Source organism: Mustela putorius, unplaced genomic scaffold, assembly GCF_011764305.1.
Source record: "Mustela putorius furo isolate JIRA1106 unplaced genomic scaffold, ASM1176430v1.1 tig00000196_pilon_pilon_pilon, whole genome shotgun sequence".
In the NCBI taxonomy this organism is placed as follows: domain Eukaryota; kingdom Metazoa; phylum Chordata; class Mammalia; order Carnivora; family Mustelidae; genus Mustela; species Mustela putorius.
In genome coordinates this window covers 15,246,695-15,262,439 of record NW_025421310.1, presented here as the reverse complement: position 1 = coordinate 15,262,439, position 15,745 = coordinate 15,246,695, and the positions used below count along the sequence as shown (strand labels likewise).

At 45.8% G+C, this 15,745-nt stretch overlaps 1 protein-coding gene across 1 annotated transcript; it reads right to left on the bottom strand.

Moving 5' to 3' along the window:
* Nucleotides 1-1,638: 1,638 nt before the first annotated feature.
* Nucleotides 1,639-7,223, bottom strand: LOC101672667 (carcinoembryonic antigen-related cell adhesion molecule 21). The gene is given in 6 exon segments (XM_013064087.2): nucleotides 1,639-2,835; nucleotides 2,837-2,913; nucleotides 3,914-4,050; nucleotides 4,052-4,187; nucleotides 5,837-6,196; nucleotides 7,006-7,223. Coding segments are annotated over 6 exon segments (873 nt in total). The 5' UTR covers nucleotides 7,070-7,223; the 3' UTR covers nucleotides 1,639-2,736.
* Between the last annotated feature and the right edge of the window lie 8,522 nt (nucleotides 7,224-15,745).

The window sequence follows — 15,745 nt, the reverse complement described above, 5'->3', positions numbered from 1 at the left end:
TCAGTCTCACAGGCTTTGGCCAAGGCTGCGGGCACTAATTGGAAACTACATTGTGCCTACCGGCCCCAGAGCTCTGGGCAAGGAGAGAGAATGAAGCATACTCTCAAACAGACCTTGGCAGAGCTAATTCTGGAGGTTGGCAATGGATGGGTGGATCTCCTTCCTTTCTCCCTCCTCAAGGCGCGATGTACTCCCTGCTTAAACAAGGTGACCCCTTTGAAATAATGTTCAAGAGACACCCCCCTGCTCTGCCCTCAGCTACAAGAGGTTGTCCTAGCAGAAATGACTGATCAGTCTGTACTCCAGTCACTGCAGGCATTGCAGTTTGTCTTGGAAGGACTCGCCAACCCAGGCATTTGGTTTGGATGCGCTGCCGCCAAGTGGGAGGCTTGGAGCCTCGCTGGAAGGGACCATTTACTGTCATCCCGACCACCCCCATGGTGGTGAAAGTAGAAGGCCTCACTCAGGGCCTGGATTCAGGTGGGTCATGTCAAATGAGCCAAGGACGAGGTCGCCCCCAGAAGTGGATGCCACTGCCAGTGGACCCCGCCGATCATGGACTAAAGCTAAGACTCAAAAAACAATAAGTTCATTGAGTTCATTGTTGCTCCTATTGTTAAAATATAGGTGGGAAATATAGACAATTAGGGCTTGACATACTATTAATAAAAAGAGGGGGCTCTGCATAGCCCTAAGAGAGAAATGCTATTTTTGGGTAAATCACACTGGAGTCATTAAAAGGGACATAGAATTGGCTGAAAAGTCAAAGATTTGACTAATATTCAAGAAAAGTGGGGACTGTAAGGGCCTATTCAGCCAGAGCAGCCCCACCCGGGTTGAACTGCCATTTTGTTGTAAAATTTAATTTGACTTTGCCCCCCCACCCACCCACCGGGGGAACTTATTAAAAAGCAAGTCCCAGAAAACAGTCTCAGGTAACAAAGTCCAAGTACAAGGGTGGGTCAGGCCACATGGAGGTATTCAGTCAGTGAGGGCGCATACTGTCTCCTAGTTACCAAGGAGTATGGGCCCCGCCCTTTGGGAATCTTTTGACACGAATTCTAACCAAGGTGTGATAGGCTGGTTCAAACGTCTGCTAGGGTAAATTGTAATTCAGTTGGTCGCCTAGCATGACTGTGCAGCTTTCTCTGTGTGTTACAATCTCATTGGCCACCTGTGTGTGGCCAGGCCCAACCACATGGCCTTTGCTTTATAAAGGTTAGTCTGGAAAGCAGGGAGTCGTCGTCCTCTCTATAAGGGGTGGCCCCAACTGATCTGTTTGACGGTTGGCTTGATTCTTAATGCTTGGCACGAAATAAAGCTTTGCTTGACTTAAGCTTTGTATCAGTCTCACTCCTTTAATCCTGGACCCATTATTGGGGTACCCATTTTTGGGGGGACCCAACACACCTAAAACTAACAGTAGACTATATGTCAACTAACTGGAATTTATTTTATTTTATTTTTAAGGATTTTATTGTTGATTTGAGAGAGAAAGGGAGAGGGAGGAAGGACAAGCAGGGGGAGAGAGAGGCAGAGGGAGAAGTAGACTCCCTGCGGAGCTCCACAGGAGGCTGGATCCCAGGACCCTGGCATCATGACCTGAACCAAAGTAGACGCTTAACTGAATGAGCCACTCAGGCACCCCTGTTTCATTTTTAAAATTTTAAAGATTTATGTTTTTGAGAGCAAGGGAAGAGGGGAGGGCCAGAGGGAGAGGATCTCCAGCAGATTCCCCTTTAAGCACAGAGCCCCTCGAGGGGCTCAATCCCATGTCCCTGATATCACGACCCAACGGACCAGTAAGGAGACTGGCAACCAACTGAGCCACCTAGGTGTACCAGCTAACTAGAATTTAAATAAAAACCTAAAAAACTTGCCCACTGATTTACTTTTATGTCGCTAAAATAGTTACACGGCATAAGATCTAGACAACTAACTAGGATGTTCCTCTTGATATGATGTATATAAAATGCAACAAGGATTCTTCCCTCAAGAAATATAACCTGAAATCATTATCCAATTTGTAGGAAATACGGGGTTTGGAGAAGTAACTGAAATGACACCATAAGGAAACAGTCAGAATGTGGGTGATTTACAAGAAAACAGGTCTGCTCTGCTCTTTTTGCAGAGTCTGTATCATGGAAAAAAACTGAGGGGGTAAGAGGACTGTTCAGTATGAACAGTGTTGCTTACTGAATCTTCAAAAATCGAACAAACCCATGTATCTAGCAGCTAGGTCAGGAAATAGAACATTGCTGGCACCCTAGAAGTTGTTACTCTCTTCCACTTATAAATGTCTTATGTTAAAGATTTATTTATTTATTTATTTATTTGAGAAAGGCGAGGGGCAGTGGGAGAGGGAGAGAAATCCTCAAGCAGACTCCCTGCTGAGCACAGGGCCGACATGGGGATCAGTCCCAGGACCCTGAGATCATGACCTGAGCCACAATCAAAGGCCAGCTGCCTAACTCACTGAGTCACCCCAGGTGCCCCCCATTTATAAATTTCTAATGTTGAATCACCATTGCTTTGCTGGTACAATTGGAACTTAGTTGCGGTGTACTGTCTTATTCTATACACTGTTGGATTTCGTTTGAGAATAGCTTGTTTAGGATTTTTGCTTCTCTGTTCATGAGTATGATATTTTCATCTTTTTGTACTTTTGTTGTTCCTATTTCAATTTAAAGGTTTTACTAACCTCAGAATGAGTTGGAGCAATATTCCTTCTCTATTCTATGTATGAATTTGTATGGTTTTGAGATGATCAGTCTTGAAAATTCTGTGGAACTCTGAGAAAACTGTGTGGAGCAGGAGACACTCCAGGAGGGAACTATAGTGCCAGTCCGACCAGGACCCCGATTGCAATGCCAATGGTGGACCCCACAGGGAGGCCTGTGGAGCTTCTTCCATCTGAAATAAAAAGAAAAAGGGAGGGGTATGAGTCCAAAGTCAAATATGTGGAAACCAGGAGTGGCCATGTGGGAAGGGCCTGGTTAGGGAGGAAGGAAAGGCCACTGAGGTCTGGGTGGCATGTGTGTTGTCACCACAGTATCCCCAATCCCCTTGGTTGCTGCATCATTTCTGTTCCTCACAGTGAAACTCTGGACTTGCTTCAATTTTCACATTTTCTCCCCACCCATGGGGGCCAAGGACAGAATCCCGTTTATTTTCCTCTCAGGTTATGCCTCTTCCTCATGTCTTCTGTTCCATCCTCATTAATGGTCTTAGAGGGAGGCCCTTACCTGTCCACTCAACACTGATTAAGGAGAATAACACCAGCTGACTGCGTTCGAGGTCTGCTCTGTGCCAGGCACGAGGGAAATATTTATGTTGACTCATCTGCTGCTTCCCTGCCCACGAGGGGCCAGGTGTCATGCCCACTGTGCACAATGAGCAACTCAGTGTGTAAAGGGCTTCACTAACGAACAACTGAGTGTTTAAAGTGAGTACTGTAATCAGTAAACCAGTGAAGGTCAGAGAGCTGGAAAGTGATCAGATAACACTCATCCCAATTCCCTGAGACATTACAGCTGGCAACAAAAATGTTAATAACCAAAGGACAATTGTTGCTAAATTTGACTGAGCCCCGAGTCTGAGTGTGACTCATGAGTTCTCATGAACTCACACTAACTATACTAACTACTCTCACAACTTCCCTGAGATCCAGCTATTCTTTCCAGTTTTAGAGAAGAGGAAAATGAGTTTCAGGGGGTTGAACGTCTTGCCCCAGTTCTAACTGGTACAAATCAGAACCAAGATGCTAACAAGATTCATCTGATTCTGGGGAATTTTATCCACATTGCCCTAGAGGCCCTGAAGGAGGCTCCCACCTCCTGCAGGCCGCCAACCATTTCACACCGCCTGCCATGAAATATTAGGGAGGAAGGGGGAGAGTTTGAGGGTCACTCACAGCTCACAGCCAGCCTCACAGGGTCACTTTTCCTGGAATCGCCTGGGTTGGAGACCTCACACTGGTAATTCCCGGCATCCTCCTTCCTGACAGGGCGTATGGTGAGGGTGCTGTTGTCTTGGGACAGCATCATCCTCTGTGAGCTTTAGACTCTGGCCATTGAAGAGCCACCCGATAGAGACCCCAGTGTTATTTGTGGAGCCAGTCAGGACCACAGAGTCATCTTCTGTGACTGTGGTGTTGCTGGCACGGAGAGTGGGCTGGGCCAAGGGCTCTGTGGGGAAACCCAGGAGGTGGCTGATGAGAATGGGCCTCAGGCCTGGGGCTAAGTTCCTTCTTCTGAGGTGCCAGCCAGTCCGAGGACCCCAGTGAGCTCTGTGAAGGTGCCCCCGAGGATGGCCCTGTTGTCTGCAGAAGGATGAGTGTCTGTGTTCAGGTGATGATCTGTAAGGAGAGGGCTGTCCCTCCCCCTCTGACCCTCAGGTTCCCTCTGGCCCTCAGTCATGTCCACCCAGACATCATGGTGGCATCAGCACCAGGAACCTCGAGCTCATGTGGCCAGCAGCCTCGGTATCATGAGCAAGAGCCGGACCAATGACCAGCGGAGAGCAAGGGGATGATCAGGGGGCAGGGGAGCTGAGGGAATGAATGACCCATCGTCTCTTCAGAGAGGCATCTGAGGTGCAGGATCCTGGGAAGTCTGACCACCAGGCTCCCTGCCCTTGTTGGGAGAAATTTCCACACCCTTCCCTCCTTCCTTCCCAAACTAAAGCAACTCAACTGAGTTTCCTACATGTGGCCCCTGGGCTGGTTCTAGGGGCATGATGGGGAGCAGAAGGCCAGTCCTTTCCCTGACACCCCAGTGGGAGGGCCAGGAAGACAGCAGGAAACAATCAGATCTCAAGTCTAGAACAGGGAGGTGAGGCTCGGGCATCTGAGGGCGGCCAGCTCGTTCTGACAAAGGGTGTTGGGTTCCAGAGCAAACATGGAGGGAGCCTCTGTTTGCTCTCACCGCGCACACCAGCATCCCTCCCTCTGATGGAGGAGAGGACGGGGCTGTTTCTGCACACAGAACCGGGGTCACTCCCATCTGCTGCTCCTCAGTCTGTGTGACCCTGGTTCAGTGACTGTATCTCCCTGTGTCTTGGTTTCCCCTTAATGCACCAGGAATAATGATAAATGACCTCTACTTGCTAGGCCTGTGAATTATCCTTTAAACAACCCCAAATACCTGACATTAGTTTGGGCTATAGCAGCTGGGGAATCAAAGGGCAGCTGTTACTACTTTGCTCCACAAGAGAAGGTTCCGTGGGCTTGATTCTGGTTGGAGGAGGGGTGGTCTGGAGCCTCTCTTTGCTCTGTTCCTCTATGGTGGTGCTGCCCTTCCTCTGGGGTCCCCCAAGTCCTCCAGAGCAGTTGGCTAATGGACTGGGGGCTTTTTAGGTCTGTGCTGTCCATGCTGAGCCTTAGGTGAAGGACCAGCTGGCCCCTCCCCAGATGTGGCTCTTGAGACTGAACCCTGGCTGAGGACCAGCTTGGGCAGCTAGAAATGGTTGTTCACAGTCAGCTCTGCCCAAGGGCCCCAACCGCATCTTGGCACAGATGCCCCAGGGTCACTAGAGTCAGGAGCCCTGAGACAGTGGTCTGGGCTGAGCTCTGGTGAGGATATCAGGGACCCCCCAAGCTTGGCCCTGACTGACCCTGCAGAGTCTTTCTCAGATGATCCCAGAGTCTGGATTCCAGGAAAGGAATTCCAATCTTAGGAAGTTAGTCTCCACTGTGTGTCCTGCACTAAATCCTGGAACCCTCCCCCAACATGGGACATAATGCAGAGGGGGAAGGAGGCCCAGTCCCAGCCTGTTCATCCTCTGTGAAGCAGGAATTCACCCCACCCAGCACCAGAGGTGAGAGGTAATTACTCACTGAATATGCGGACCTGTCCAGTTACTTGTACCACTTCAAAATTTCTATTTATGAATTGTAGGGTGTAGTATCCTGTGTCCTTCAGGGTGATGTTCCGGAACAGCAGGGATCCGTTGGGGTACACTGTCTCTCTGCCGCTTTGTGCAGGTCCTGAGATAGTTTTTTTTGTATCTAGTATACATGATACGATACGATGGTTCTCCTCTGTTGTGGCCCCTTTGAACCAGTTGAAGCGTCCAGTATACCCAGGCAGATTGTGGACTTGCAGAAGGACGTCCTTCCCTTCGGTAGCACTGGGCGGCACGGACTCCACAGTGACTTGGGCAGTGGTGGGCGGGTTCCAGAGGGTTAAGAGCGAGACTAGGAGGGAAGGGAGCAGACTGATCAGGGTCTGGACCTGGGTGTCGGAGGGAAAGCTGGGGCCCTGCAGACGGAGCAGGTCCGCATCCCCTAGCCCCCTAGCCTCGGGGTGTGTGTGTGTGAGTGTGCACGGGTATCTGTGTGTCTGTGTGTGTCTCTGCTGGTCAAGGTCAGCGGCATGACCGCACTGCTTCATCTCTGAACTTACTTCCTCTGTTTGGAACAACTTCCTCCCATGTCTGTGGCTCACTCCCTCACTGCCCTCAGATACCTGCTCACGCTCAGGGGCTCCTCGGGAGAGGCCTGCCCTGACCGCCTCCTCTGAAGACCCTCTGTCTCCACGTCCTGACCTTTCCCTGTTCTGTTCCCTTCATGATGCTTGTCAGAACCTGACCTCACATTCTAGACGTCTTGGTCCCCACAGAAGTGAGCCTGGGGAGCAGGGACTCGTCTGATGTGTGCTGTACTCCCGTGGTGGGGCAGGCGGCAAATACCGGGCTGAATGAATTGTCCCCAGGGCCCTCCAAGTCTGGCGCTTGTCAAGATCTCAGGTTGGTGGGAAGGGACAGCAGTTAGGGTCCCTGGTTGTTGTTATCATCAGTTTTCCAAATTCAGTGCTCAGTGATGAGTAACTTGGGGAACAGCCCGTGGCTCACCACTTCCAGATTCTGAGACAGTCCTGTCGCTGAGCGGCTCCCCCAGTCCTGCCCTGCTCCCTTGTCCCCTCTCAGAGCCCTGTCCTCCCAGAGACCCCAACTAGCCTCTCTCTCCCACCCTGCAGCCCCTTCCCAGGGAACAGGGGCACTCACCTGCCAGCAGGAGGTCCTTCCAGGGAATACGTCCTCCTCGTGGAGGGCCTGAAGGGGGCTCCATGGTGCCTGCTGCCAGCTCTGTCCCTCCCTAGGTGAGAAGAGATTCTGTTCCAGAAACGCTCAGGAGGGGTACTGGTGTCCTACTGTACCTGGCCTGCCTTCCTTCCTGCCTTTCTATGGTGCTGCACCAGGGGTAGGAAATATGGGCTGGGTCACATGGGCAGGGGCGGGGATTCTGCAAGGGTCCCTCCCCTCTCCTCCTCTACCTCTTACTCCCCTCCCCACCTTCTCCACTTCCTTGTCCCCTACTTTCTTTTTCATTTCTGTCTACATTTCCGTTCTGCGGCAACTGCTGCGGCCTCTCCCTCTTCAAGTGTGATTTCCCAGCTATTTGGGGAGCGCGCACTTGCCCTTATTTGGACAAGCACAAGCTTGTGGCATCGGGTCTAGAAACCGACACAGATTGGGGTTAAGGTACAGGGTCAGCACCCCCACAGCTCTCTCTCCTCCCCTTGTGGCTTTCCCCTTCGGAGCAGGAGCCTGGGGGCTGCCTCAGGAGCTCCTGTCACTGGGATGTCACCCCAACTGTGCGCTGGAATCACCTGTGGAATTGTATCAAGACAGTGAATGCCCAGGGGACACCTAGAAATGCTGCTTCAGCAGATGCACAGCCAGGCTGAAACCCCATGATGTGGGGGTGGGGCCACCTCTGCCCCTCCTGCGCCCACGGAGGGTCTGCAGATCCTGTGAAAATGCAGAGTCTGACTCAGCGGGTATGGAGTGGACCCCAGAGTTTGCCTCTATTAAGCCCTCAGGTGATGCTGACCGTCCTGGCCCAGAGAGCACACTGTGAATAGCAAGACTGAGGGGACCCGGTTCCCTTAGAGGATGGCCCTTCTCCCCACTCCCCTGCTATGTCCTGGTCTTGAGTCTGTGGGCACCACACACAGAGCCCCGGGGTCCCCAAATGAGGTCTTTTTGACCACTTACACTTGTTTATATAGTAGGTTAAATTACCTGGAAAGCAGGTCAAGTGAATAACGATAAGACTTACCTTATGTTATCTGGGTAAATGCTAAAACTGTCCTAAAGATGATATGCATTTCTTAGACTTTTAATATGTTTTAGCCATAAGGTTATTCCTTAACATTCAAATCATTAAAATGTTCTATGTCACAAAAATAATTAAATTTCCTTGTCAATTACATTTCAGTCTTTTGTCATTTACAAAATGAGTTTCATCTTCAAGAACATTCACAGAAAAGACTTTTAGCCCAAAGAGAGGTTTTTGATATCTTTAAAATCCCAAACTAAAATGGGTAAGAATTTCTAGAACTAACTAAAAGCTGTATTTAAACTAAACAAGAATTAGTAACATGGGACTAAATAAACTAAGAAAATGATTATGCTTTGGGGACTGTTGTAGAAAACATTGCTGCTTCTCTAATATTTGGTCTTCCATATTAAGAAAACTTTCTCTTACCATAAGGATAATTTACAGAAATACAATAAAGCATGCATTTGTAAAGAAATGGAGGCATTTAACTTTTCTCTCTACCTGAACCCTCTGAAATCCAAAAGGTCTCAGTTAGCATTCTTTCTTCCATGGCAACTACAGTCATTTGCATGAGTTCAACAAGAATCTGCTCTCCTTGTGATCGGACACCATTGAAAACATTGGTCATTTTACCACGGCTTCGACTGCAATGGCATATTTGAGAAAGACGTGCATAGACTCAGATAGGACCAGACAGCTTTAAGGCACTGAGGTTGACTTTATGAAACCTGGAGCCATAAAGCCCCTTGGAACTGCTGGCCTGATACCTTGCTTCCTGAGTTCACAGCAGTCTCACCAGTTCAATAAAGCATGTCATTTCCTGGCAGGTACAGGAATCTCAGGTACTTTGGGGGCCTCAGGAAGAGGAATTCACCTGCCCAGGTATTGCAGGCACGTCTGAAGTACTAGGCTTGGCTTCGGGCCTGGCGAGGCTGCTGAAAGTTCAACCTAGAGATTCCTTGGAAAAAATTCCAGCAAAGCCAATTTAAAAAGAGCTCCATGGTCAATTGTTATTCTCGCTGAGCTTCTGTAAATAATTAGGACTAGTTTGTTAAAATTGGACTTGTCTTGCAAATACATTAGTCTTGATTCGACCATCTCTGAAAATGAGGGGTATGATAGAGAGAAATTATGTTTCAGTAACCCACCTTTGTGGATGTTAAATCCTAATTCTGATTATCTTGAAATGTTGTTTGCCAGCACTGTGAATTGTCCAAGATGGTTGAATCACAGACCTATACCCTGAAACAAATAACACATTATATGTTAATAAAAAATTTTTGTTTAAATGTTGTTTGCCTAAGCTAGACAAGTGAGATCAACTTTGGAGAAGCAAACACAATAGTTTTGGTTGCCTCTTCGGTGGGACTTTGGAGACTTATGCTGGGACTAAAACATGAAATAAGGCAAACAGTATGTTTAATCAGCAGGGTTCTAAATAAAACTTCCCGGGTGCTAGATAGACTTAACCAAGAAGTAAGTGAAGCCAGAAAGACACTTCTCAAAAACCCGGCCCCTTCTGATTATCTACTATGGGCACACCACTTAGGAAGCAAGAAGGTTCTTCACACATGTTGTTTTAACGTTATAGATAACTCTCACTGAGCATCCCACTTCACAGGGGACAGTTGTGATCAGTTAAATAAGATCAAAATATCCACTGGTCTGTTTGGTAAAATCAATAATTGGAATCTCATGTTAGAGAGATGATCCAGGTTTTAAGCTTCCTATTTGTTTTATGCTTATCCTTTGGCATGTGCTGATGCCTGTATCATCTGCTGTCCATCTTGAACCCGGAGCCGTACCTTGGGCCACTAGACTGACCCTGGATGGATTCAGACTGCCACCACCCCATTTCAGCAGGAAGCAGCCAGAGTGGTGGGTTGTAGTCCCATTCCCTAAGGGCACTTAGGGTGACTCTTCTAGGGGGAAGAATGAATAGGCAAAGGGTTAAGGTACAGACAGGAGGAGATAGGGAGTCCCTGGTTAGGCTCTGAGACTATTCCTGGCAGGCAGATGCACTAAAACAGAGTGAACAAGAGAAGGAAACAGATCCCCTGACCATGGATGGTCGGGAGTAGTTTCTTTGGTGGCTACAGTGTATCACAGAAAATGACCACATCTCAGAGAATTAAATCATGAAGGGTGCTTCCAAAAGTCCATGCTCATTCCAAGATGGCACGAGCATCTCAAGGCCACAGGCTTCTCAGTCTGTTCTCAAGGAAAGACTGCCACAAAAAGCCCTCATGGCAACCCATTCAGGACCCCCTCACTCTAGAGAGCTTCTTTCCTTTCTGTTCTCACCTTCACTTAATAAACTTTATAGTCACTTCACCCTTTTGTGTCTGTGGGATTCACTCTTTGACTTTGTGAAACAAGAACTCTGTGATCTTGTAACAGCATCACATTCATGAAGTCATTGCCGAGACCAATGTCATCACATTTTCCCCTATGTTTTCTTTTAGGAGTTTTATGGGGTCATATATTTAAGTCATTCATCCATTTCAAGTTGATTTTTGTGGATGTGTAAAGTAAGTGTGCAGTGTCTTTCTTTTGCACGTGGATATCCACTTTTCCCCACTCATTATTGAAGAGACTGTCCTCTCCAACTATGTATTCTTGACACCCTTGTCAAAGATCTGTGGACCATATATACATGCGTTGAGTTCAGGACTCTTGCTCTGTTGCATTGTTTTGTCTCTCTGTCAATACTGTTACCAGACAAGGTAACACAGAGTCTATATCGAAAAAGAAATTGAGGGAGTAAGGGGACTGTTACAGGATGAAGTGTTTTGCTTACTGTGTTTTTAAATTTGAGCACACCCATGTATCTGGCAGCTAAATCAGGACACACAACATTGCTGGTGCCCTGAACGTTTCTGATGCCTTCCATGTTTAATTTTCTTTATAGAAAAATATTAATTAATTAATTAATTAATTAGAGATGGGGGAGGGGCTGGAGGAGAGGGAGAGACATCATTAAGCTGACTCCCCACTGAGCTTGAGACCCCATCCCAGGGATAAATCCCAGGACCCTGAGATCATGAACTCAAGAGCCACTTACTTAACGTTGAACCTTGCACGTGCCCCCATTTATAAACCTTTAATGTTCAGTCAGCACTGCTTTCCTGGGACCAACCTGACTTTGTCATGTTGTACCATCTTATTCTATATACGGTTGGATTTGGTTTGCGAATACCTTGATTAGCATTTTTGCCTCTCTGTTCATGAGCATGAATCACCTGATATTTTCATCTTTTCTGTACTTTTGTTGCTATTCCTATTTCAATTGAAGTTTATACTAACCTCAGAATGAGTTGGGGCGATATACCTTCTCCATTCTATGGATGAATTTCTGTGATTTTGAGATGATCTCTCTTGAAAGTTCTGTGGAACTCACTGATAAAAACTTCTGTGCAGGAAATCTTTTCTCTCTTTCCTTAAATATTTTCACATGGAAAATTTCAAAGACATACAAAGAGAATCTGAATACAAACATATAAAAGTGGACTGTACTTCATTTTACTAGAGAGAATGGTATCGTAACCTCCACGTACTCATCTCTAGATCAAAGTATCAACATATGGAAACTTGTTGAGCCTGTCTCCCTTCTGCTCCTTCACCCACTGAATTAAAAATTACAAAGCATAAAATATTCTTTGCAAACACTTTAGTGTGTACTTCTAAAATATAGGTTGGCCCCCTCCAACTAAAAAAATATCAAATTTAGAGAAAACTTGCAAGACTGTGAGAGGGGACTCCCAGATACCTTTCATGCTTATTTACTAATGCCACATTTGTATTCTATCTGTATGGAGCTAATTGCACACATGTGTATGCATTCAAATCCTTTTACAGATAGATAGATATAGATATAGATATAGATATCTATCTATCTGTAAAAGGATTTGAATCATATATATATCATATATTATATATATTATATATATATATATGTTTTTGATGACTTACCTGAAAGTTATACATATCATATTACTTCACCCTAACTACTTCAGCCTGTATCCCAAAAGAATCAGGATTTTCTCCTTATAGCCACTGTATGATAATCAAGCTCCCCTCATTTGATATTAGTAAAACAATATAATCTAATATACAGTCTATTTAGCTTCTTATTACTGCTGTAACAAATGACCAAGAAGACGGTGGCTTTAACTCTATTACAAAGCTATCATCATCAAGACAGCATGGTACTGGCATAAAAATAGACATGTAGATCCATGGAACAGACTAGAGAGCCCAGAAATGGACCCTCAACTCTATGGTCAACTAATTTTCGACAAAGCAGGAAAGAATACCTAATGGAAAAAAGACAGTCTTGGGCACCTGGGTGGCTTAATGGGTTAAGCTTCTGCCTTTGGCTCAGGTCATGATCTCAGGGTCCTGGGATCAAGTCCTGCATCAGTCTCTCTGCTCAGTGGGGAGCCTGCTTCCCTCTCTCTGCCTGTCTCTCTGCCTACTTGTGATCTCTTCCTCTCTGTCAAATAAATACATAAAATCTTTAAAAAAAAAAAGTCTAGGGGCACTTGGGTGGCTCAGTGGGTTAGAGCCTCTGCCTTCGGCTCGGGTCATGATCCCAGGGTCCTGGGATGGAGCCCCGCATTGGGCTCTCTGCTCGACAGGGAGCCTGCTTCCCTTCCTCTCTCTCTGCTTGCCTTTTTGTCCACTTGCGATCTCTGTCTGTCAAATAAACAAATAAAATCTTTAAAAAAGAACACAACCAGTCTCTTCAACAAATGGTATTGGGACACTTGGACAGCCACATGCAGAAGAATGAAACTGGACCATTTCCTTACACCACACACAAAATAGACTCAAAATGGATGAAAGACCTCAATTTGAGACAGAAATCCATCAAGATCCTTGAGGAGAACACAGGCAGCAACCTCTTTGACCTTAGCCATGTTTCTTCCTAGAAACATCACCAAAGGCAAGGAAAGCCAGGGCAAAAATGAACTATGGGGACTTTGCAAAAACAAAAAGTTTTTGCAGAGCAAAGGAACAGTCAACAAACCAAAAGACAACTGACAGAATAGGAGAAGGTATTTGCAAATGACATATCAGATAAAGGGCTAGTATCTAAAATCTATAAAGAACTTATCAAAGTCAACACCCAAAGAACCAATAATCCAATCAAGAAAAGCGCAGAAGACATGAACAGACATTTCTGCAAAGAAGACATCCAGATGGCCAACAGACACATGAAAAAGTGCTCAATGTCACTCGGTATCAGGGAAATACAAATCAAACCACAGTAAGATACCACCTCACATCAGTCAGAATGGCTAAAATTAACCAGTCAGGAAATGACAGATGTTGGAGAGGATGCGGAGAAAGGGGAACCCTCCTACACTGCTGGTGGGAATGCAAACTGATGGAGCAACTCTGGAAAACAATATGCATGTTCCTCAAAAAGTTGAAAATAGGGCTACCCTATGACCCAGCAATCACACTACTGAGTATTTACCCTAAAGATACAAATGTAGTGATCCAAAGGGGCACGTGCACCCCAGTGTTTGTAGCAGCAATGCCCACAATAGCCAAACTATGGAAAGAGCCTAGATGTCCATCAACAGGAGGAGATGTGATACATATATAAAATGGAATATTACGCAGGCATCAAACCCCACAAAATATTGCCATTTGCAACGATGTGGATGGAACTAGAGGGTATTTATGCTAAACAAAATTAGTCAAGAACAGAAAGACAATTATATGATCTCACTGATATGAGAAAGGGAGGGAACAGAGGGAAGGGAGGGAAAAATGAAACAAGACAAAACCAGAGAGGGAGACAACCATAAGAGACTTAATCTCAGGAAACAAACTGAGAGTTGCTGGAGGGGAATGGGGTAGTAGGGATGAGATGGCTGCATTATGGACATTGGGGAGGGTATGTGCTATGCTGAGTGCTGTGAATTGTGTAAGACTGATGAGTCACAGACTTATACCCCTGAAACAAATAATACATTATATATTAATTAAAAAACAAACAAACAAATGATAGTATCAAGCAACTGACATTTATTATCATACAGTTCTGGAGGTCAGAAGTCCAACATAGGTGTTACTGGGCTATAATACAGACATTGGTGGGGTTACATTCCTTTCTGGAGGTTCTGGGAATGGATCAATTTTCTTGCCTTCTCCAAATTCGGGTCAGCCCATACTCCTTGACTTGTGGTCTCTTACTGCTCAGCAGGGAGTCAGCTTGAGGATTCCACCCCTCCCTCTCCCTCTGTCTCCCTCTGTCCCTCTCCCCAATTGTAAGCACACTCTCTCTCCCTCTCTTTCTCAAATAAATAAATAAATCTTAAAAAAAAAAAAAAGAGAAGATTGACACCACTGGATACCAGAAGTAGGAAAAAAGTATGGACTGAAAAAGGTACCTGAAGAAATAATGGTCCCAGAAGCTGAGGGAACCTTGAGCATGATAAGCAATCACAGTAAGACACATGCAAACTTCTGGAAATTAAAGACAAAGAAAAAAGAAATCTTGAAAAACAGCCAGAGAAACAACCCATTGCATATTAAGGAACACTGATTGAAGTGATGGTAGGTTTTGTGCCCGACAGCCTGGGAAGCCAGAAGGGTGGCAGGGTTTTCAAGCTGACTACAAATCCTGATCTGGCAAAATGATTTTCAGGAGGAAAGGGGAACTAAAATAATATTGTGATGAAGGAAAAATATGAGAATTTGTTGCTAGCTGACCTACTATTAAGGAATAGCCAAGGGAAAAGATGTCCAATTAATTCATCCTTCTCTGTGGCTTATGTTTGGTGTCATATCTAAAAGCTAACCAAATTTACTTTGTTTTGAAGTCAACTCTACTCCCAACATGGGGCTAGAACTCATGGCCCCGAGATCAAGAGTCATAGGCTCCACCCCCAAGCCAGACAGGTTCCCATAACCAAACTTAAAATAATTGAAAGAGGAGTCAGTTCTCTGAAAATAGGAATCAAACTAGACACCAGTAATAGAAAGACAACAGGAAATCTCCAAAACACTTAGAAAGCAAGCAGGACATATCAAGGGAAATAGAAAAATAAAGAGATTTTTTTTAAAAAGATCTTATTTATTTATTTATTTATTTATTTGACAGACAGAGATAAGAAGTAGGCAGAGAGAGGAGGAAGCAGGCTCCCTGCTAAGCAGAGAGCCCGCTGCGGGGCTTGATCCCAGGACCCTGGGACCATGACCCGAGCCAAAGGCAGAGGCCTCAACCCACTGAGCCACCCAGGCGCCCCAAAATACAGAGATTTTTAAAAGACTTTTTAGTTTTTTATTTGGTAGGGGAATCACTGAGGGAGAGGGAGAAGCAGGCTCCCCGGTGAACAGGGAGTCCAACACAGGGATTGATCCTAAGACCCTGGGATCATGACCTGAGCTGAAGGCAGATGCTTAACTGACTGAGCCACCCAGGTGCTCCTACAAAATACACAAAATAAAATAAAAACACACACACCCACCATTTGGGGATGCCGCTTATGCTGTACTGAGAGGGGAATTTGTAGTATGAAATGCTTACATTATAAAAGAGGAAATATCTCAAATCAACAATCAGAGTTCCTACCACAAGAACTAGAAAAATAAGAGCAAAGTGAACCCAACTAAAAGCAGAAGGAAAGAAATAGTAAAGATAAGAGCACCCAGGTGACCCTC